General features: G+C 35.0%; 1 protein-coding gene across 4 annotated transcripts; it reads right to left on the bottom strand.

The window, feature by feature from the left end:
• Nucleotides 1–206: 206 nt before the first annotated feature.
• Nucleotides 207–24,339, bottom strand: EDD1 (glycine-tRNA ligase). 4 transcript variants are annotated; one of them, XM_011090941.3, is made up of 36 exons: nt 23,999–24,339; nt 23,594–23,644; nt 23,287–23,354; nt 22,740–22,821; nt 22,557–22,620; nt 20,670–20,725; nt 20,440–20,517; nt 20,204–20,278; nt 20,049–20,119; nt 18,603–18,719; nt 18,397–18,498; nt 17,957–18,083; nt 16,816–16,899; nt 16,508–16,594; nt 15,420–15,521; nt 14,936–14,999; nt 13,715–13,770; nt 13,029–13,100; nt 12,329–12,411; nt 11,029–11,077; nt 9,795–9,857; nt 9,603–9,692; nt 9,436–9,522; nt 9,113–9,184; nt 8,963–9,021; nt 8,694–8,787; nt 8,201–8,419; nt 7,360–7,454; nt 5,807–5,897; nt 5,622–5,726; nt 5,195–5,233; nt 4,618–4,707; nt 3,817–3,918; nt 2,879–2,960; nt 2,678–2,763; nt 207–774 (listed from the first exon to the last, which is right to left on the bottom strand). In XM_011090941.3, the coding sequence occupies exons 1-36, from the start codon at nt 24,257–24,259 to the stop codon at nt 676–678; spliced, it is 3,222 nt and encodes a 1,073-aa protein (XP_011089243.1). In that variant the 5' UTR covers nt 24,260–24,339; the 3' UTR covers nt 207–675. The 4 variants fall into 4 exon arrangements, 2 of the variants coding, with proteins under 2 accessions (XP_011089243.1, XP_020552867.1); XM_020697208.2 differs by having other exon boundaries at nt 23,283–23,354; nt 23,999–24,013; XR_016065052.1 differs by lacking the exons at nt 207–774; nt 2,678–2,763; nt 2,879–2,960; nt 3,817–3,918 and having other exon boundaries at nt 5,791–5,897.
• Nucleotides 24,340–24,601: the final 262 nt, after the last annotated feature.

The following is a 24,601-nucleotide window of genomic DNA, read 5'->3' as shown; positions in this document are numbered from 1 at the left end:
CATACATGAACCTACTTATTAGATACCCTATTTATATATTACTCATAATTTCATCATATATTTATATATATATATACAAATTTAAAAAAAGGACCTACCTTAATATAAGATATATAAATGAGTAGCACCACATACTTACCAGCAAACTACCTTTGTCTCCTTCACAAGGAAAACTACCCAACATAAAAAATATAATTAAAACCACATTAACTGGTACAAATTTAATTCCTACTATAAATAAAGCCCATATTATTTTTTAACAGTTCCTATTATAAATCCTTGCAAAAAGAAAATCTTCTACTATGATCCTCTTAAAGATACACTCAAATACTTCTCTTACAAGTAATATACACGAGTTCGACTCAAAATCCAACACCAAAACTGAGCCTAGAAAGAATGACAGCTTCATCTGAAAAGCCGACTCTTATAACAACCACCATTTACTCATTCCTTGTGCAAGAGGGCTGGCATGAAATGGATTGAACGAAAGACGGCCCTGGTTGGATCTCAGCTCCATGCAGACTAATATTCCACACAATATTTACTTGTGTTTCCAACCTATGAGAAACCAGTGTGCTGATTGGTGCTCCGTTGTTCTCACCTTCCTCTTCCTTGCCACTTCTATGGCGTCAAACTCAATTTTTTTTATCTTTTCTAAATTGAAAGTAACAATTCTCAGAAACCTGGCAAAATTGAGAGGTCTGCTATTCCCTTTGGAAGATCTGAAATTTTTCGCAGGAGTGCGAGCCTGTTCATTCTGATTCTTTCGTCTTCCTGCAAATAGAGTTCAGAGCACATAATACAAACTTCATGAAACCTCATCCCACGTACTTAATTGTAAGACATAGCATATGAGATTCGTTAGAAGATGAAGCAGCAATAATATGATTCTACAAGTGCTATGTGCACTCCCAAAACCAGAACTTGAAATACATCCTTCTACACACCTGGCTGAGGAACATGATCAATGGGTAAGAAAATTTGATGGGACTGGCATTTTTAGTATACTAGTAAAAGAAAAAAGAACATGTGCGTTGCATGCAGAAAAATATAATATACAATATAAAATTATAACAATTGACAGAATTTTAAAACCATATTATTCTTTTAAGTTGATGCTTGTCAATTGTACTTTTTCTTTAACATGAAAATGGTAATATATAGAAATAATAAATTCTATAGATTTATAGAAATAACTATAAATAAATAAATTCATTAGAATTATATTGAAATACTTTTAATTCTAAAGTTAATATATTTTTTATAATATTCATAAGGAATAATTTTGTTCTTCTAGTGCATGAATAAATTACATTACATTACATAATTTTGTTAATAATAAATTGTAATGAGTTGGATTCGCCAAAAATTAATTTTGCGGAGATCCAATGTTTATGTTGAGACATGCATTTTAATTTATTGTATTACTATAAACAGAACCTTATTACTTTAAATAAGGGTAAATAAGCCAACAGTGTATCACATGCGTCCTGTGCGAGTTTTCATGACTTCTAAGAACAAATAATTTTTTATACCTTAATAATTTATGAACCACTTGATTTTATCTATCATCAGCCACGGTTGATATTAGTTTATCTAAATTAACAGTTAAGACCTAATATAAAATAAACAGCTTGATTTAAATCAACGTCCAAGTGAAATGAATTAGACTAATAAATATCACAAAATTTTAATATAAACATAATAGTATATTAATTTAATTTATATTATATGTAAACACATATATAGACAAATTTTTATATATCATTAATATATATTAATATTAACATAAATATATATGCAACAAATATATATACTTATGTGTGTGTATATATATATACACATACATGGAAAAAGTTCGATAAAAGAAATCCGACGCCGTGTTTGCGACGCCTGCAAGGGAGAACCGATTGTGTGTGTGTATGGGTGGAGGGAGTTGACAGGTCACAAGGGATGCTGAGGGGTTAATACGGAACGGATCAATGGGGAGGGGGCAAGCGGGGAGGAGGTGCCATGGGTTTGGGAAAAGATACGTGTTTTTTTATGTTTCTCTAATCAAATTTTTGTAAAAGGAATTTGTACGAAAAAATGTCTATACAAGTATTTATTATTTTTCAATACAAAGTTCTAAATTTTGCTCTACAAGAATCAAGACATTACTAATTAATATTTTAATGGCTTTCATGTAAATTTTTTTATTTAAGAAAAAACTAAGAAACATAAAATAGTTTATAATATTCATACTCTTGTAATAGATTTAAATTTAGATTTCGATTTAGATTAAATTTATGGATTTTCAAAATAAATAAAAAAAAATACATACCAGGAGTTGTACATAGGGAATTAATTATGGGAATTTAGTAATACTAGAAATGAATTTACAATTTATGAGCTTTTAAAATTTCATTCATAAGGTGCATTTTATGTGTCCAATTAATATATTGTATTAATCAAGATATCATTAGAACTAAGTTTTATCCAATTATGATATTAATTTACACAAATACCACTAGATAGCATAACTATAATGATATTTTGATCGAATATAAAATAAATGAAACCCGTGAGCATATTTATACTTTTATAATAACATAGATATAAATATAGATATGGATAGAGATATGAATATGTCCGTGCATATATAATCTATGAGGAATAACAAACTAAGGGAACATACCACCATAACAAATACATGATTGAAGAAATCCTCGAGCGGTTGTAGTAGAGGTAAAGATGCTTCAACAAAATCATCCACTTCCATGTCTGTACAAAATGGACATGTAAGTGATGTAAGAGGATGGTAAAATAAAAACAGCAGAATGAGTTATGCAGCTGAATCAAAATAACAAAAACAAGTACTTATCAAAGATGAGGGTACCAGGATGAATTTTACTCCTCAACAATGTAAATGTGCTCCATAAAGCTCTCTCTTCCTTTGTCTCAAAGACTGCCTCATCCACCTATAACAGAGAATGCGCTTTTTACATTTAGGAGAAAGTGAAAACAAACCATATGGGCAACAGAAATACCAGCCTCCAATGTTTTTCATTTCTTATGTATATGGCAAACATTCAGATGTGTAACTAAAAGTGGAATTGCAGATTCCCAAAACAGATATCTCACAAGCACCATCGTAACTTAATACTGTGTAGATACTTTTATTCCTTTTCCGTTTCTACATGATTATGATAAATCCCAGCTTAGGAAAAAAAGTTATGAAAAAGAACACACGGCTGCAGTGGCATGGAAGAAATGTGGATGTGCACATAAACATGAAATGCATCATTGTGATTCATGTGCATCTTTATGATCAGTGTTTCTATGAATTTTGCATAGCAATTTATGAAGCTTTTGAACACTTCCGTTTTTTGCTGCTACTTTGGAAATATATTTGCAAAAACAGGTAGGCAACTAACTACACCGCGAGATAATAATCTACTCAAAATGACAAAGAAAAATGGAATATGCATTAGGAAAGATACTGGGAATTCTGCCACCTGACTAAAAAGATCCTTATGCATTAAACAATTTTATTAAGCTTCCACAAGCAATCACTCCATGCAAGGTCCTCTGATAGTGAATGTCCTCTCACACTAAGAAGCATTGAGGAAACCAGCCCAACCAAAACAATCAACTTGTAAAACATGCATGGGCAATTTAAAGCACGAGCAGCAAGGGGAAACACATTAAGTTCCAATTTGGACCCCAAAACATTTTTCATGAACGCTCAAGTCTTATATTATCTGTCATTGATGTTGACTGAGAGAAAACTAAAAAAGGGTTGCCAATAAAAGTAAATAGGTTATCGCTAGGCACCTCCAGATCATCAGCAACATCCTTTCCACGAACAATTCTCGTTGGGCGAGAATATGCCTCAATAATTTTGGGCAGCAGCTCACCTTCTGACAAAGCTTTCATCTGCAATTTGGAAAGCAAGGGGAAAACAAAAGAAGAGATATTTCATACCCATAGACAACAAAACTCGTATGTCTTCCTATTCATAGAATTGGAAAAGCATCCAACAGCCAACAGGCAGTTGTTCGGTAAACTTAATTTTGACACGACAATGTGAGACTTCATGCTAAAGTCTGATTCATTAACAGAAGAACAATATAAGTTCTACAGACAAGACTCAAATGTGAAACACGAAATTTTATATGGAGCACAAGATAGAGTTAGTGACATGACCAAAATGTTTCTGAAGAAACTGCATCAGAAAATTACTTTTTGGCAGAGGCTGGTAAGTGTCAATAATCTTAAAAGGTAAAGGGCAGTGCATCTGTCTATGCAAATTATCATTTCAGATGAATGAGATCACCAATAATTGACAGAACTCAACTTCAGTAAGTTCTTCTTGACTAGCAAGCAGACCTAAAACTCAAAGTACATTCATATTCTAGAGTCACATAGAACAGAAAGTAGATTTAAAACAAAGATTATAATTACATACTAGATAAGGTAACTGTTGCATTTGTTGACTAAACATGCCGTTGGCAACCATGAACAACCAACTATCTTTCTGACATAACTTTATAGACTAGTTTATAACTTCTATATCTACCTGGGTACCACTTGGGTAAATACATGCAAATACACAAGAAGAATGCCATAACTTACTTTATATGCAGACTTTGCTGCCAGATAAGGCCGATTTGCACGCTGTGCTAGAACAGAACGGACTACTTCTGGACTCACTCCTTGATCCATCTGTCAAATATGGGTTAAACTCAAAAGATCGTCAAAATAGTATGAAATAGAGAATGAAAAGCTTTGACATCATTCTAAGATAATATAAAGCTGATCGGTTACATTATCGACTGAATAAAAGGCAAATAACCACAAGAGCAAGGTGAACTCTACAAAAGTCATAGCTAGAACATAACTTCAGATAATCTGAAGCAAACCCTTAGAAGAGATCTACAAAACAATATCCAGCAAGGAAAATATGTCATCTAAACTCTGCCTTAAACGCATGGTTTTTTCCTTACACTTTCTATATAAAAGCAAGACTGCTAGAACTTCTCTTCTAACAGGAGTTATTTTATCAACCAGACTGGTGGTTCCAGCTCAACCAACAATAACCATTTGACATGATCGACAAATTCAGAACACGGTCTTATAGCTGGAGGAAGATCAATAATCAAGAGCAACAAGTCCTCACAGAAAATGATTCGCAGATAAAAGATCAACATACCAAAAGTTGTTCAAGTCTCCTTGTCACAAATTGATGTACCTAAAACGAGAGAGGAAACTGTCAATTTTTATTCACATCATGAGTAGAATACTATGCATGTGCGGCAGATGAATTTTATCCTGTGTCGAAAGGTAAAGGTCCTATAATACACTAACAATTCATCAGATGCAGCTTTCTGCAAAGTTGCAACTGTGCACATTCATCAACTGTTAAAAAAATGTGAAATGTAATAGATCATCATGTGATCAAAAACATAAAACAGCAAAGAACTGATATCCTGAAACGAGATGGAATACAAAGAAATGGATACCCCTGAAATAAGAGGAAAATAAACACTACATCACTCATATCCTGTGGCAATTGGATAACAGCAGACCATCAGCAATTGCTCTCATAGAAAGTTTGCAGCAGGAAATAAACATCTTACATCATCTATTATTTGTGCTTCTACTTTCACGGGCTGAACTGCAGCAGCAAGTTCAAGAGCATGCCTTAGCTCCAAATTCCTCTTGGTATCTACTAACAGTTGCACCTGCAAATCATGAAGGAAACATTATTCCAATGATCCCAATATGAAATGAGATTTCAATTATTACATTGATTAAGGCATACTAGACCGTAAGAGATTCTTCGCAGGCCAAAGGGATCATTGGTGGAGGTCGGCTGACAACCAGCAGCAAACAATCCTACAAGGCTATCCAACCTGTATAAAAGGAATTGGGTGAAAAAGAAAAGAAAGAGGAAACGAAAATCTAGCAGAAAAAATCAAAACAGCAACTAGAATAAGGGATACATACTCAAAATAAACATCAATCTATTTAATTATTTTACAGGACTGTTACAGGTGTTGGAAGCTGTATGTTCCATGGACATGCTTGAATTAGTAGGTAGACAATTTTATTTGAACATCAAATGTTTTGTGTTACCAAAATTTGGGATGCATCATAAGGTTGTCCGAAAATGGGTATTTGGGATCATCATTTCAGTGATGGCCGTGGTTCAAAATACGATGTAGTAGGGATTGCTCAGAATATTTTTAAAACAACATAAAAGGGCCAGCTCAAGAAGATATGTTACTGAAAATAGAAAGCTAAGATCGCTGGAACTAGTAAGCCTTCTATTGTATAGTAGCAAATGTGACAGATCTTATACACATTCATCAAAATTAAAACTGCTGATTTTTAATGCTTGATTATCTTTTGAGCCTTCAAAAATGTCAAGCAAAATGACCATCTTATTTGTACGGAAAACACCAAACAGACTGATTGTACATGTAAACCTGAAAGGGAATCCCCTTAATAAATGACAACCACCAATCTTCATGCTATGAAATTTCTGCTTTCCGTCCAAAACTTCTTCCTTGTTACATCCAAATAACACAAATGCATGAACATGTTCATGCATAAGAAATTTGGTTTCCTGACCTTTATTGTTATTTCTCATACATGAACATGTAATTGCGCTAGGAAGGTATTGGGAGGAAGATCCATTAATCTTGCAATCTTAGCGAACTCAATGCCAATAGGGCCAATAAACTATCAATCGCTCAAAGACAGTAGATGTTCACTCAGCCCCCAATACCAACACCTTTCCTACAGGCAAAATGTTTTCATTTAGTTCTTTGAAAGAGAGGTAAAGATTAGTTAACCAGCACATTATTTTGATTATATTCCTTTCCTATTTCTCTTACAAGTTTAGAGTTTACTCCAATAATCTCATAAATATCACTATCTATATGTTGAATAATATGCATCCAGAATAAAGATAAAGATCTGGTTAGATGACAAATAACTTGTTGAAAGAATAGTTCCCAGCTTAACTAAAAACTTTTTTCACTGGATGAGAAGTGTTGCATTTGCAACTTCAAGAGTGTGCCATTGGACGTTTCCTAGTTGTTTTGCCTCTCGGCACTACTTCACTATACCTATCTCCATTTTGCCATCTCTGAAGAGGATGAAAGACATAAGAAACAAAAGAAGATCCGAGTAGTTTAGATGCATAAACTAATATAAACATGTATTAGAAGATAATTAGCGAAACGCAAAAATTAAAAGCAGTGTGCAGAAAATGCAGAAGTTAATAGCAGAGTACCACACATTATACTGGGACATTTAACCAAACAACACAGGGAGTAGCACAAAGAAATAGAGTAGCTTGTGTTATACCTATCTGCTATTGCCAATATTGTTCCAGCATCAGTTTTTGGAACTATATCTCCCGAAAATCGTGGAAGCGTAATTTCAAACAGTGCCTCAGCAATCTGATAAATAAAAAAGAAATAATGACTGCTTAGAGAAAATGAAGACTCACCTTGTAATAGATTTTGGACATTTAGCTACTAATACAATGCATATGCATCTTGTATGTTCAGATGAAAAGGGGGCGTCAAACAGAAAGAAACCTTCTAGAAAGGCTGAAAACCAAAAATGAAAATATCAATCCCTTGTACACCCAGCTGGATTTTTCCTTTTCCTACTTTGGTGAGTCAGACTTTATTGAAGTAGAACCAAAGGGAAAGTATGTCATTTACAGAAGTCTATCATTAATCAATTTACCACATCTGAATTAATATAGAAGGATTGGGGACTCAAAAAAACTCCCCTCACCTCCAGGTGGTTTAATTAAAAATAAATAAAAATCAATTCACCACATCTTACAAAAGGAACAAATTCGAGTCATGAAAGTTGATCTAAACTTAGTCGACTCAAGAGTATCTACACAGTATGAACCTAGGTCAAACTCAGAGATTTGTTATTAGGCTATAAGAAATGAAAGAATCACGTTTCTCTAAACCATACAGAGACATCAAGGAGTCAAATTATCTGCTGGAGTTAGCATTAATGTCAGACACATCTTTCCAACCTCCAAGTCCTAAAGGGGATAGAATAGGTGGCAGCAGATAAAGAATCACCACAGAAAAGGCTCCATTGAGAGTAGAGAAGAATAATAGAGAATTGCATTAGATCTTTTAAGACAAATTGAAGAAGAGAGAATCCAGCTCACAACCTGCTCTGAATAGCCATCTCTAAGAGCATAGTGTCGCGCCATTACCCCAGCAAGGGAGGTAAATTCTGTCACAACTGAAGATGAAAGATCTGACATTGCTAATGATGCAGCGTCCTTAATGACTTGGAGCGTATCTTCAGTTACCCCCAACGACAAGCCCACCTCAGTGACCAGACCTTGTACACGTGTCATCTTGTCCAGCATTGTCCCCAGCTTTTCCTGTTTATTACTCATATTAGGACATATATTGCAGCAAAGTATAAAGAATATCTACAGATTCTAAATTCCTAACTCTTGTGCAGCTATGATGAACATTTTGGAAAGCTGATGCTTCTATCATGGGATCAATAATACAGAATCGTCGTCTATTCAAAATCATGCAGGATCAGTTGTTTTTTACTTCTCCTATACACTAATAATAATGAGACTTTCTGGTTTCTCCATTGAGAACCTTCTAAGTACCACAGAAAGATCGAGACTGCAAGAAACTTACATGGAAAAGGATCCCTTTCAATTGGTCCCGAAATTCAGAGAATCTCTTACTCGTGTCCAACTCATAGAAGAATTTTGCATCTTCATACCTAGCCCTGTGACAATACTTATTTACTCAATTCATAGCTCAACTCATTGGAATAACCAGGGAATAGAATTTCTAGTTTCTGATATTAACATTTTTCAGTACAACATTTTGATTTAGCATGTGTTTTTCTAGATGTTAAAATCCATGAATGGTGCAACAGTAAAAATGACGAGTATATCAACCTGAGCACAGCTTCATTTCCTTTCCTCACAACCATTTCATTAATTGGTCCATTTGCAACCTGAACCAACAAATGGGGTCAGCTACGATTATAGCGACATAACAGAAAAAGTTTACCAATTTAACATTTCTATATGATTAGCATATCTTACAGCAATAAAATATGGCAATAGTTTTCCGTCCTGATCGGTTATTGCAAAATATTTCTGATGTTTCTGCATAACCTGCACAGTTTCATGAAATGAGATACCTGATAACAAGAATGATTCTGAATGCATGTTCATGGATGTATCATAGAAGGTTACTATAGGTATAGCAAGAAATTAAGCAGTAAACGCTATAAAATAAATGAGGTGCAGAAATGGACAAGCTCATCAATTTCTCAAGTAATACAAGCAAGCAAAGGCAGGATGAAAAGAACACGTAAACAGAATAAGAGAAGAAATCTAGCTTTAATTAGTAGCAAATGACAAACCATTATCAGGAGGTCTTTTGGAAGCTTTAGGAAAGACTCACTAAACTTGCCAAGAACTGGATGAGGTGCTTCAACAAGATTTACGACCTAAACATTAAAGAAAATGTTTTCAAATTGTTCCAAGGAGGAAAACCAGAACAAAAAAACTGCAGGTACTCTTTTCTTACCTCATCAAGCAAACCACTTTGCATTACAACAGAACCATTAATACTTTTGACGATGGAAGTAGACTTCTCCACAATTGTCTTCTTGCGTTGCTGCAAAAACAAATACTTCCAGCCCATTATCTTCTAGAATATATTGAATTTTTACAAGCATAAGAAAAAATAAATAAAGAAGAGAACTTTCACATCAATCACCTCAACATCGATGGCTATTCCAGCATTTTGCATCAAATCAGTATAAGATTCTGCACTCTCTACCTGCAGTCCCAGAAAATATATGTATACATCGTTACAGAATAGAGACAAATAATTAATTTTTACCTTCCAGGAAAGGAAGGATACATGCTATTTCTAAGCGACGTCAAACATTTGGTATCAAGAGAGTGCATAAAGTACTAATAGACAAAGTCAGCAGATATTGTTGGCATCAACAATTTTATCCAAGAGAACAACCAGACATCAATTTGGTTCAACGAAAGGCACTCTTTTGGCAATAAATATAACCAAGAAAAGAACAATAAAAGAAACCTGGTTGTAAGCCTTTAAGCTTGTCATGTGATCACGGTCTTTTGGCAATAAATATAACCAAGAAAAGAACAATAAAAGAAACCTGGTTGTAAGCCTTTAAGCTTGTCATGTGATCACGGATTAAAGACTCAAAAATACAATACAGCAATGCAGATGTTATTGATAGCTAGAATATTTGAAGTATTCGACAAAATCCTCACTCAAGTAACCCTGCTAGCCACTGGTATTCTAATAAATACCAAGAAAGGCAATTAAGATGGCTGAAAGAAAGGCAAGAGCGTCATAATAAAATTAAAGACTGCATACAAACTAAACCAACCACTTCCATAGGAGAAGCAAAACTACTTTAACAAAACAACTCTCCCTTGACACCTATTTACATCATTTCCTTTAAACTCACAGCTGGGAGGAGAAAAGAAAAATGATTCTTAAATTCTACCAGTCAAAGCAAAACCACTGTTTGGTTAGGTCAGAAATCAACTCTTAGCTCAATAAGAGGGGAATACCAGAATCTGGATCCTTCTAGCATAGTATTACTTGCAAAATGACAAACGATAGGTACTCCTATTCTAAAGATGCCTTCTTTATTGACAAATTTATCTTCAGGTATGTAGAACCCAGAAGTTGAACTTCTAATTGGATAGTGAACAGTGCACAAACATACTGATCACACAATGATGAAACATTTATCCCGTGAAGTTCTGAATTACACAATATAAGTCCCAGACAAGAACTTCTAATGAAGCCTATGGTTTCATATAGCTTATAGTTTTTTGGTTGTATCAACTTTTTTTTTGTTTTCATGCCTGCAACTCCCAAGCACAAGAAAAATGAAATTTCTAATAATCAGAAAGAGTTGTGAAACTTCATATAATTAAATGTTTATGGTTGACCGACATACCTTAATAGTAGCTGAAGGAGTATTTCGGAGTCCATGAGAGACATCCCCACTGTGAAAGGAAACTAGATGAAAACTATAAATAACAAAGAAACTAGAATACAAGATGTGCGTGCAATTTCCAGGGCTGTAAATTGGCCTTCATTACAAATATCTCAATGCTATTGAATAGAAGAAGCTTAAGACGCTTAGAATAGCTGCATTATCCCTCAAACCCAACCCACCCTGCCAAAAATAAAAAGGAAGAAAAAAGAACACTTAACTCGAAAGAGAGTAGTAGCCGGAACTAGATACCCACCAACACAACCAAAAATCAACGGTTAAGATAAAAGGTTGAGTCGGAGGCTACAGTTATTTAGTCTGGATTCTTGAATCTTTTAAAATTTGCTACTCTACCCCAATTCATGTTATGTAGAGAGGTCAGTTGCCTAATTCCAATGTAGAAAAAAATTATTTTCCATGAAAATGTAAAAATTCTTCAATGATGGCTTTAGCTTTCGACGCAAAAGGTATCCTATGAAAAGTTGTTTAACAAACAATTGAACACAAATAAAATCAATATCTTAGAAAAGGTTCAAGTTGAATGAAGGGAACAAACAACATTCTCAAGTTAAAGAAAGGAAACTACAGTAAGAGATTGCACAGACTATTGATACATCAAAGAAGGCCATAACAGCGACTAAAGATTTATGATTTTTAACTTCTACAAATAGAAGAAGCATGATGAGTTAGACCGGCACAATGGTAGACGGGACAAATATTTATGCCTTTTGCTCTAGTAAATAGAAACTTATATTAAAAATAGAAATGTGAATAGAAATACTGCTGTCCTTGCTGATGCTGTGAATAAATAAAAATCTTTCTGAAATGTGAGACATATACAAAAGCTTGCATTACTTCTCTTCTAATATTCAATGCTTTAGCAATTAAACTTAATCTAACATGCTATTATCTAATCATTTCATCAATGGCGTAGTTTGCATTATGCCATGCATATTTAGCCATCTTACTCAAATGCAATTACTAGAATACCATTGCAATATATGTGGAAGTGCATAAGTGCCATGATCAAAGAAAGATTTTTCTAGTTTTCCAAGAAGCAACACGCATTAATTCACATTGCTTTCTCTACTTCAGCCAATTGCAGCAACTTACATACTAGGTAAAATATACATCCCAAATTAAAATAACAACATCAAGCAGAAAAACCAGATAAACCATGTGATTTTCTTTCATGACAAGTTCAAAAGGAACTAGCAAAAAGCCAGAAAAGACTTTTGAATAAAACACATCTTTAACTTACCTTAGAACTCCAGCAAATGTGAAGGGAACGACTACATCTCCATGCAGCGCTAATATCCATCGGATGGGTCTACTGAACATGACCTGTAATAACAATGTGGCTTTCAATTTTCCAACATATGCATACATAAACTAAAGGAGCAAAAAGCAGATATGTATGTAGAAGTTCATAAACAGATTACATAAAATGTTCCATTGGCAAAAGGCAGTAATGCAAGGAAATTAATCTTCAACATAATCACTAGCCAAACAATCTCTTTGTTTTCTTTAATTTCCCCCCGTACACAGAGGGAAAGAATTAGAAAGCAAATACTTATGTTAAAGGTGTTCAATGTATATACATATACATAGATCTACGTATAAAAGATGATAACATGGAATATAATAAGCCAAAACTTGCAGAAATAATGCATGCCTAAAGTTGAGAATCCAAAAATGTTAGGTTCCACGGGAAGAGTGAGAGGCACAAAGCAAACTCAAGATTTAATGTCGATGCTGTTCAGATCCTACTTTGTACTTACTCCTGTCACGATCCTGACCACATAATGAATAAATACTCAGGGCAATGCATGACACAAATAAACAAAAAGCAGTGTTGACAGAAAACCTAAACCCAGAACGGCAGTGGAAGTGACAAACAATCCAAAGACGATAAAGAGATTAGACAGCAGATGAAGTTCCATTAGTTGAGCAGCACAAACCTCAGAGTTCCATCGCATCGACTTAGGGAATGATATTTTACTTAGGCTCGTAGGTAACTCTTCAGATAAAACCTGTTCAATGACAAAGGAATAGGTAACACATCCAAAAAGTAGATAGCAAATATGTGGACATACACCACAAGGTAAAAGACTTCCCTGTGAGTGAATACTCAAGAACAAACTTGACTGGACATAATAATGATATAGAAGCAGACACATGTCATGTGATTGAATTGTTGGATGTAGTATAATAAATAAACATGATGCCCAGTGTATTAGGAAGCTTGCAGGAGATAATGAAATGTGTGGTGCAAAAAACAAGAAGGAAATTCAAACACGAGACAGGAAAATTTTACATGGTGGGAGAAATCTTTTGGACACACGATCACTAGTTTCCTCTTATTATGATAGAATTTCATTCAAATACAACAGACACCCATCAACTATCTTACTAGGTGCATGTGTTGTAGCCTTGTAGGACTGGACACTGTTGCTCATTAACAAGCTTCAAATGAGTATATGCACTAAGAAACGTCTTAAAGCAATTCACCCATGCGAAGCTTGCATGACAACAATCATAAGGAGGTTACATGATGGATTCTGTTTTCTCTTTTTCTTATTTGGTTGGCTGTTATCAGTAAGATGCCTACAGGAAAAACAATCAAAAGAAAGTTATAGTAGGGTACCTCCAGGGCAAGACGTGATGGCTCCATGGCACGAACATAGACATATTCTGTTTTACCTGCAGTAATTTATTTTGATAAACAGATTAAGAATAAAGGCCAAAATACAAACAGAAGGAAGAGAAATCTCCTTCGGAGAGGGAAACAGCTAAGTAACAGCACTTCTATCTTCTGAAAGTAATAACGGCAAGCAGTTTGATAACTGCAAAAGTATCTTCAATAAGCTTAAACAATGACTTCTATTAGCAACTATTGTTCCCTTAAGTCTCAATTTAGGATCAAATTGTTGCTTAAAATTATTTGCGCCCAGGCAATATTGCAAGGTAAAATCATTTGTCCTTATTCATACAGGCCATGAGCTCGTACTTTAAAAGTACCTGCATGTTGTCCTTGTACCTTCCAGAGGTTCCTAGACTTCTCTTTTCTTCATTGCCTTCTGCTTCTTCACATAATCTTTTTCAGCTAATTTCAGAAACCTACTACGTTGTAATTTTTACTATGTTCACATATAATTTGCATTTTACATATTTGCCTCATTTGAAAAAAAATCTTGAAACGGAGACAAAATAATGTTGCGTTCGTTGTCAGTTTTTGTATGTGCAGATATAGTAAGGAAGTACAATAGAAGGAAAAAAATTGCTTGAACCTTCTAAAATCAACCTTCTCCGCTAAGACATGGCAAGAACAAGAATCAAGCGTGCCCTTTAGGCACCATGAACTACTTAATTATGCTGTCATATATCAACTATTTTCTACGTGAAATTGCCTCACAAGTGAAATCCTCATTAAAAGAAATTCGACCATTTTGTTCAAGCCATAGGAAAGTTTGGTTTTGTCTCATCCTGGCATGTCAGTGAATATATTCTTTTACAGCATTCGTGCATAAATTTCTTAAGCATCATTGCTTTGTAAACTTCACAATAGACAGGCCCTTGATGTTCATCATTAGAAAACTAGATGAAAAAGGAAATGTTTTCAAAGCCAATGTAGAATAATTAGCTTGAGAGTGAATGCCAAGCCAGATATCTCATATGCCAAGCTTGACAGTGAAAAAGCAAGAAAGAGCCACAAAACCTAATGAAAATGACAAATGACAGCTAAAGAATAGGTACAGTACAGATGTTTCAAGCTGGTAACAGATGATACGAAAGGATAAACCAGATCAACCACAAGAGTCGATTAGGATAGGAAGATTCAGTTTAGCACATGTAAAAAGGAATTTACCTTCAACCCTTCTGTACAAGGAGCTTAAAGGCACTCCATTTCTGCGGCAAAAACCTTCAGCAGCCTGACCAATGACTAGAATTAGAAACCATAGATGATAAAGGTAACCAAGGACCACTCAAGATACAATTTAGTTCCATGGATGTTTTTACAATAGGGAAAAAATCATTCAAGGGAAGAGAGAATGGAAAATTTATATGTTTCCAACCCAGAATGAGGTAAGCCTTTAAAGAGTGGCGTTGTCCTGAAAAGATATCAAGAAAGTGGAAGATGATAATGAAGGTAAAGCGTTTCAGAGTAGATTGTGTTGAAAACATTATGTCAAGAAAAACAAGTACTGAGGTCATTTCATGGCTTGCCTACCTAAATTCGAGCACACAGCTTAGACCAAACAGTTCCACTGATGTTGATTAAACATTTATCATGTTTACCGTTGGACAAATTCAATAAACAACCAAAACAATAAATTCCAGGACAGGATGACCTTGGTAGGATTCCCTTGCTGATCAAATGCCTTTGATGCTGGAGGTCCCCGAACCTCAACTTGATTAGCTACCTGCTTATCACATAGGTTATGGACATGAACCTGCATATGATAAGTTGTGTAAGGTGAGTGAAGTACGAAAACTAAGAATTTGCAAATATGATACAAGTTCATCTGTGGAATAAAAGTAAAGTTCAATGCATGACCAAATACGAGGAAAAGAGCAGCAAATAGTTATGACATGTCATCTCAGCCTCTGCCACGCATTACAAGAAAAAGTTGGCCAGGAAAAATTTGCATTTTTTTTAGGGAAAATGGCCATGTGCCAAAAGTGCAAAGCAAAAATCCCAACTTGCCAAATAGATTCTTGCAGCCAGTTAGTGTGTTTTTCCCCAGGGAGCATCATATTGCAACTTTCTCTTGTTAAAAATCGAAGAAAATCTTCTGTCCAATCAGGAATGAGATCAGAGACAAAAACCCATCTCTTTGGTTAAACCATGATTGTTCATTATACTGTGGACTTAAAGACAAAAAGGTCAAACAGGACATTAGTGTAACATAATGAAACATTATTGTTTACATTTAATTCATAACAAAAGACACCTGCATGTATATTCATAACTTAGAAGGCCTAACACCACAAAACAGTCTACATCTACAATTGCTCAGCTTAATAAATATTGCTCGCCCTTATTGAGCAAGGCCAATCATCATTAGACATCGTGACAAATTCCTGAGTTCATATAAAGCAAGTAAAGGTTAGGGGCTTATCTTGATGAGATGATATCACTTTTGATAAAACCACTGTTTGTTGTATAAGTCAGTTAAAGATTCTTAAAAGAAAGAGGTTCTTCCAAAATGAGCATGTTGTAATTAAAAAAAAAAAAGAATTTTTGATATGTAAATCAGTTTCTTACACTAACGCATTTTCTAATGGCTTGAGGTCTTAAATCATATGAAATATGGACTAGCAAGAGCAAACAGACCCAGGCATATTAAGTAAGCAGTTTCACACAAGGTCAAGATGGAGAAGCAACTCCATAAAGCAAAGCCAAAAAGAAGCACCATCAACAAGACTTCAGACATACCACAAGTCTGCGTGGTGTTCCACATGTCTTAACTTCTCCATGACTCAATCTTTGCTTTTCGAGCAAATGCTTGACGAGATCTTTGAGCTGCAATAACCAGCAGATATGGTTGGCAAGAGAACTCCTTTTTGCAATCATGAATAAAATGGATCGCAGAAATTAGATAGATTCTAGAAAATTTACTGCTTGATGAAACAGTAAAAATAAATAAGCAAAGACTTAATCAAGATGAAAAGATATGGCAGGAGCATAAACAGACTTTATATAAGAGACTAAAGCAAGACTTCTACAAGGAAAAACCACATTACTTGATTGCAAGCATTCACCACATCATTTGGCGGCAACTCCTCTGTCCCAATTTCGAGAACAAAGGCTCGGGGTTCTGAGGAAACCTATACAAAACAGGAAAAGAGAGTATTATCAATTGACAACAAAGAGAGCATGAGCGTAAAAAAACTTCCACCAGCACCATTGTACAGAAGCTAATCACACAAATAAGTATTTTATGGATGGAGAACAAAAAGAGTAAAGACTCAACTAGAGTGTAACATATCTCAATTTTTGTTCAATTCAACAAAATATTTTCATATTCTTCTAAAGCTAACAAGACAAAATCTGCATATAGCAAAAATCTGACATTCTACAAAGGTAACCATTTTAAAGTTGCTAAACATCTCCTGCCACATGGAAAACTGTCGATCTTCAAGAAGCTCTCTTAGTGAAAAACTTTATAGATGATCAAACAGTGATTATTTCTCCTAAGTTTTCAATTTTAACAAAGCAAAGCAAATAAATATAAAGAATATAGGAGAAAGAATTTATCTGTAAAAGATAATGAGAAAAAAGAACGTGGAATAGGTTATGTTGACAGTGTTAACGAGTTACTCAAACAAGCACTACATGTAAAGTTCTTAAAATCAAAAGATAACCAGAAAGAAACGGAGCAGACAACCTTTGACAATGTCTAACAAAATCCAAGCTGGTAATGATGGAATAAGTAGCAGTACCATGTGCCTTTGCAAAGCTCTCAGTATTATGTAAAGGAAGTTTTTGAGACTTAAATACCACCTACTATTAAAATCCAAAGGTTCTAAAGTTCTTAAAAATCTACTTGTAAGTACATTACCTACTTTTCTTCTTTAGTACAGAAACAAAAAATTCATGATCACCACCCTCTACTGGCTCATAGAGAAGTTATTTTTCACAATACACACTTCCCACGCAGAATCGAATAATGTTAGTTAATGCTTCATTCATCACCATGAGGGTCCAAGTATTGAATTACCCATTTTTGTATTCTTAACAGATACTCTTTTTTGTTGAATTATGAAGCATGTTGAGTTTACGAACAAAATGTGGAATAAGAAATGAAGCTCCAGATAGCCCAAGATAACTGACATCGTATAAGTATAGAAGTGATGCAAACAAATATAAAGTTCTCAAGTCAACCCTTTTCTTTATTTCCTCTATGTCTTCTTTCTGAAAGCCAAGATGCTCAGGTTGAGAAGCAAGACCCAAGGGGTGCCCAAGAGATTCCCTTGTCTTCAACCAGAGTTGTGCACATTGACGTGCTAAACTGAAAGTATGGAGACAAAACTTCAAGACGTAATTTCGTATGTGTCAACTATTCTGATGGAAAGAAAATATCGGAGCATCTGAATGAGTGAGAAGAGATAGATAGTAAGGATAGTTGTGATCAACTATAATAGGTTTAACAGCACTAAGTAAATCGAAAGGCAAAATGAAGAGTATCTTGACAAGTCAATTTCACATGTTTGAGAAAAGAACATATTTCCCGAATCCAAAATGGATAAAATCATGCTTTGTATTACAACTGTTGCAGATAAGCACTTGAATCAACATCATACAATGCAAACAGGATAACTAACCTACGCATACGACCAAAATAACGAGCACGTTCTGTTACTCCCACAAATCCTCTGGAATCCAAGACATTGAAGGCATGAGATGTCTTTAAAAGCTGATCATACCTAACATGACCAAGAAATATAGATATGTATCAACTATAACCTAAAAAAACACAATTCCTGAACTGTTGCATGTCATAAAGGTGGACGAAAGTAAAGATACATACGCTGGAATTGCAAGGCCTGAGTCAAGCAAACGACGAGCTTCAGTCTCAAATAGATCAAAATGATTGTGAATGTGATCTACACTGGCATGCTCCAAATAATATGCACTCATTTCCTTCCTGAAACAGATAATTGAAGTTATCACTCTTCCTTTCTCAAAAAGTCAGAAAGATATTAGAAGCATGAAGTGTGAGCAAGCAGAAAATGTTTTGAAGACATAAAGAAAAAAAAAAGATAACCACATAGAGATCGTCGCTACATATTGTTAGCACACAGAAAATGAAGCACACTGTTAAGGAAAAAATGTTCAGATGCATGGCAGATATATCAATTAAAAGCAATGTGTTTAAAAATGAATTACATTGTCTAGATTAGGGAAAGTAGACAGATTGGGCATGGGAATGAAAGCAAGGAGATCAAGGCTTTGTGCTAACATTAATATCACAAAGACTTAGTAACATGTAGTTAGTCTTCCAGCAGCCCAAGTGAAAAGTACCAAAGTCCTATGGATGTCTTTGAAGATTTTATATGCAAGTTATACAGGAGTAGCAAAGCTGGAACCCATCCAAGTATGAAACATACCATAATTCCTTCCCTTTTATCTCTTCCCTATCATTGGTTGAATCAAATATTATCTGATAGCTTTTCTGCTATTTTAGAACTAAGAGACAAATAATGCATGCTTTAAAAGCAAACATTTCAAGTGGCAAACAAAAAAGGCTCCCTAAATTTGAAGTCAGATACTTCATTGTCTCCCTCCTCTATCTAACAGAACACGAAAACAAGCTGGAAAGCTTTGTATATATCTCCATGATTGACATCATATAACTTCAATAAATGTAATTAGTCCATGGAACACCAAATGCAATTTAAACCCATGAATAAATGAGGCTAGAAAGTTATAATTCCTTGTATAGAGCAGCTAAACTACAGTGTATCATCTACACATTTTTACAAGCAGTTTCCTGCACATTGCAGAACTGAATAATCACCATATGCTATTAGACAGGGGCAGGAAAGAGCAGTCAACATATGCCTCCAGAAGGAGGATATGACACAAAATGTTCTAATCTTTACAGATGATATCATATAACCATGTGAAAGTTTCTATTACATGCCAGAACAGCACATAATGATGAGAAATAAAGAAAATTCATCTTCAACAGAGTAGAGAAACAGTATAAATAAGATAATGCAAGAAGTGCACCATAACTAGCATTTATCAAGAAAAGGGCAAAACTTTAATCAGCTTATTATTAACTCATTTTCCAGAAAAAGCTCTCCATATGTTATTCCGTCAGCATACTGCCAGAACAGCACATACTGATGAGTAATAAAGAAATTCAATTCCCACAGAGTAGAGTAACGGTATAAATAAGACAATGTGAGTAGTGCATCATAACCAGCAGTTATCAAGAAAATGGTAAAACTTTAATTAGTTTATTAACTCATTTTCCAGAAAAAGCTCTCCATATGCTATTCCATCAGCATATTGTATTTTCTTGAAATGATCAACTCCCTGCAAAGAAATTTCAAGAAACTTCAGGCAAGCATGTCTAAAACACATAATGTAAGACACAATAATTGATGACAAATGAAGAACCTGAAGCAACATAAGGATTCTTTCAAGACCATAGGTAATCTCAACCGAGACAGGCATCAATTGAAGACTTCCAGCCTAGAATTGGGAAAGAAAATTAACAAATTAGACACCAGAAAATCAGAATATGATGAAGAAGCTCCTGAACATAGACCAATTCAAAGAGGATCAAAATCTTGTTAAGTAAAAATCCATAATCCGTAAATGTTAAGAGTTGTTTCTACTGAGTAAGAGAGGACCTGCTGGAAGTATGTGAATTGAGTAATCTCCATTCCATCCATCCAAATTTCCCATCCCAGTCCCCAGGCGCCTAAAACCTAGTAGAAATTGAAAGATGAGAAGCGTTTGTTAAAACAATATAAAGCTCATAATCAGGGAAAAATGAAATGGCAAACAAGAAACAACGGTAGCAGAACAGTAAGCTAATTAAACAAGCAATAACAGATATGTCCTAGTCACAAAGCCTCACCGGGCTCTCCCAGTTGTCCTCGACAAAACGAATGTCATGATCATTAACATTAATACCTATCAACCATTAAAGTGAAAATTTAGGTTCAGGAAATATAAAGAATAAATATAAAATAAGCTTTCATAGATTAGGCGGCATCTTGCCATAATAAAATATTAAAGCAAACAACTCTTCATTACTGAAATTATTAGTTCTCTGTAGGGATAGTTGACTTACACAGAAAGAAGCAATTGATTAACTAAATTGCCACCTCAGGATATATGCTTTATAGAGGAACTAATTGACAAAGAAATCATGAATACTTTTAAATTGATCTTGTCAGACAAAGTAACTTCGAAAGAAAGTATGGCATCCTATCATTATGGTACCAGCCACAAGTTGTCTTATACTTCATCAATGACTTAGGTAGATTTCAAACCAAAACCTAAGACATCTACAGCAGCAAAACTAATCACTCAATATTCTAACAACCCCTTAACCACATAGAGACATGTAAACCACAAAATTGTAAAAAATTTTAGATTACATATACTCTTCGTTGTCCCTAAAAATAAGTCTAGTCAGAATCCTTGGTTTAAACTGTCACATCTACTGAAGCCAACCAAAAACTGGAATATCCAAATAATTTCATATTGGTGTTACACCAACAAATAAGAAAGTCCATTCTTCAATCAACTTACAAATAATGTAAACTCTTCAATTGATATTGTGAGAGAAAGTAACTTTGAAACAAAGTATGGCATCCTATCATTCTCGTACCAGCCACCAGTTGAGTTACACTTCATCAATGAATTAGGTATATGTTGAAACCTAAACCTAAGAACACCATATGAGCAAAACTAAATCTCTCAATATTCTATCAAGCCCTTAACCACAAATAAACAATGTAAACCACACGATTGCAAAAACTCTTAGATCACATATACTCTCATTGTTGTGAATAAAAATAAGTCCAGGTCAACTTTGGTTTAAACTGTCACATCTAAAGAAGCCAACCGAAACCTCGAATATCCAAATAATTTCATATTGTTTTACATCAACCAAGTCATTGTATACTTCAACAATGACTTAGGTTACATCAACTAATCTCTCAATATTCTATCAACCCATTAACCACATATAAAGAATGTACTGCACACAATTGCAAAAAATCTTATATCACATATACTCTTTGTTGTAAACAAAACTAAGTCCAGTCACAATCTTTGGTTTAAACAGTCGCATTAAAAGAAGCCAAGGGAAAACCAGAATATCCATATAATTTCTCATTGTTTTCCACCAACCAATATGATAGTTCATTCTACAATCGATTACAAATCATGTATACTTTTAAATTGATCTTGTGAGAGAAAGTAACTTCCAAAGAAAGTATAGCATCCTATCATTCTGGTACCAGCCACTAGTTGTGTTATACTTCATCAATGACTTAGGTAGATGTTGAAACCTAAACCTAAGACCACTACAGAAGCAAAGCTAATCCCTCAATATTCAGTCAAGCCCTGAACCACATATAAACAATGTAAACCACACGATTGCAAAAAATCTTAAACGCTTCCTTCTATTTCCCTCAACTATAGATTTGTCATTATTCTCCCTCTAGAAAAATCATCAACACCAATAAACACTCATAAGTGACAATCTTGTGTGGGAAAACTATGGCAGCCTGAAGGTAGCTCCATATGCTACTGCTTTGCTGAATACTTCTCAGAACGCTATTAAAAGAATAATTCATGTAATGGCAGATTCAATGCAGAACTAGGCATAATATCAACAAATAAGCATAATAGAGATAACAAATCTGTAAGCTGTGATATTAACAATTGCTCTAATTGAAAGATATTAATGCTACAAACAATATCAGGGAAAATGATTGATAGGAAATAGAACCTAAGGCAGATAAACTTCGAATGAACAAGTCTTGTGAATTCCCTGGATCAGGCTTCAATATCACCTGAGATAAATTTGAGGTAAGCACTGCAAAGTAAATGATAGGATGTTGAAAGCCAATATACAACTTGAAAAGTTTCAAACAGTTTCATAAATGAATCATAGTTCTGCCTCAAAGTTCACCTGGAATTGGGTATGCCTTTGAAGTCTGTTAGGGTTTTCACCATAACGACTATCATCTGGCCGGATACTAGGTTCCACATACCTTCCAACAGAAACCAACACATTAATAATCACATTACGAAATTAGGGATGATATGTTTTCATTTTATTGTTTTGAAGACTGAGGCGAACATTTCGTGTAAATCCACGCATTCTTTAGATCACACCCTCTTTCAAGGATATAATCAAGAGTTCAAGACCAAAATCCTACAGTTTCATGTGAAATTTGACCTAGCATAATTTTCCAATAACATGAAATCTTAGGCCATGTCATGATCAGTGCACAGGCCAATGTTTATATCTGTAAATATTTCCATTATTTATCACTTTCCATCGAAATTAGAGCTGATTGAATGAAGTCTGAGAAATACATCATTTCTTTCCTTCTTGGGTGAGAGGTCAGGAGAGGCACAGGAAAGAAGGGACGAATGGGAGTAGGGAGAAACAGAGACATAGATAGAGATAGCAAAAACATATGAATTTCAGGAAGTATCAAAAGCTTACTTACGCAACATTCCACGGTTCTGGACCAAGAACCCTTAAAAATGTAAGAGGATTCATAGTTCCAGCTCCAACCTGCTCAACATTGTCAATCACCAGAAAGTAAACAAGACACTAAAAGGAAGCCGGTATATGTGTAGGAAAATTGGAATAGAACAGATGATACAAAGAGAGGTGAAATCATAAAACATAATAATCCCACATTGTATGGAGAAAAGGAATTAAAACTCAGCCCATACCAACATAACATAGTAATTTTCGGTCCTTGCCAGGAACAAGGAAAACTGAGTTCAAAATAGCGGAGTTCAAATTACCTCAGTATTGCTGCATTGCATCACAGCACATCCAACGGAGGCCCAATATTCCTGCAGATATGAAGTCAAACTTTAAAAACACACAGTAGAGACAACATCATAAACACACACACACAGAGAGATTCAGCCACAAACAGAGATATTTCAAGTTTCTTCTACTTTTCTTGCACATATTCAAAAAAGATTCTGGTGGCTGATACAGATAATGTACCAATCAAAATTCTTCAACGATCCACTAGTACTTATAAACCCCAACTCACAAACAAGTGGTTTAAACCATAACCAAGAAGAACCCAAACTAAACCCAATGCCCATGTATTCGACCAATCTAAACGTTATCCAAAAGGCAACTGAAAGCACATAACAGAGATAACGAATGCAATGACAAACGAGGGTGCACGAAACCTGGAGACGCTGAATGGCTTGCTGGAAAGTGAGAGCAGATGATGACAACGATGACGATGGTTTCTGGTTGTCCTGCTCCACCGGCGTGGAAACAGAAGAAGAAGAATGGGCGCCGGATGAGAAGCGCTTCGGCCGGAATACGAGGGACGAACCGCGATTGATCCTCTGGCCTCCGGTTAAGAGGAAGGAAAGGTGGCGGCTGCAGCTCTTCGGTGGTTTCTTGAGAATGGCCGTCACCAGCGGCAGTGATAGTATACCCATTCCAGAGCGGATTCTGTGTGAGTGGACGGGGTGAAGAAGGCTGGTGTGGAGGGAGCGGGGAAGGGTGGGGGGGGGGGGGGGGGAGAGAATGAGAGGAACTCTGAGAGCTCTGCCTAAGGGAGGAGGTTTATCTGAATCATGAAATTAATAAAAAGACGCAATTTTAAGAAGGGAAAAAAAATCAACCGTTAAAGATTATATTTCAACTGTAATTTTTTTTTTTTAATAACGGTAATTATTTCAGATTCTGTTTGATTTTTACTCGATACACAAGGAAACAAATATCTGCACGCTTTGCAATTCCAATATTACCCTTTGTACTATGAACTAATAAATGTTATC

Source organism: Sesamum indicum, linkage group LG1 (genome assembly GCF_026168435.1).
Source record: "Sesamum indicum cultivar Baizhima isolate 11 linkage group LG1, ASM2616843v1, whole genome shotgun sequence".
Taxonomy (NCBI): Eukaryota; Viridiplantae; Streptophyta; class Magnoliopsida; order Lamiales; family Pedaliaceae; genus Sesamum; species Sesamum indicum.
This window is presented reverse-complemented; position numbering and strand designations above follow the sequence as displayed.

Excerpts from the sequence above, each read along its gene's own strand:
- EDD1 (XM_011090941.3), bottom strand. The coding sequence starts at position 24,259 with ATGGGTATACTATCACTGCCGCTGGTGACGGCCATTCTCAAGAAACCA. Across the intron at positions 13,101-13,714 it reads CATCACGTCTTGCCCTGGAG|GTTTTATCTGAAGAGTTACC; the intron begins GTACCCTACTAT and ends GTCATTGAACAG. Across the intron at positions 8,420-8,693 it reads TGAAAGGGATCCTTTTCCAT|GAAAAGCTGGGGACAATGCT; the intron begins GTAAGTTTCTTG and ends AGTAATAAACAG.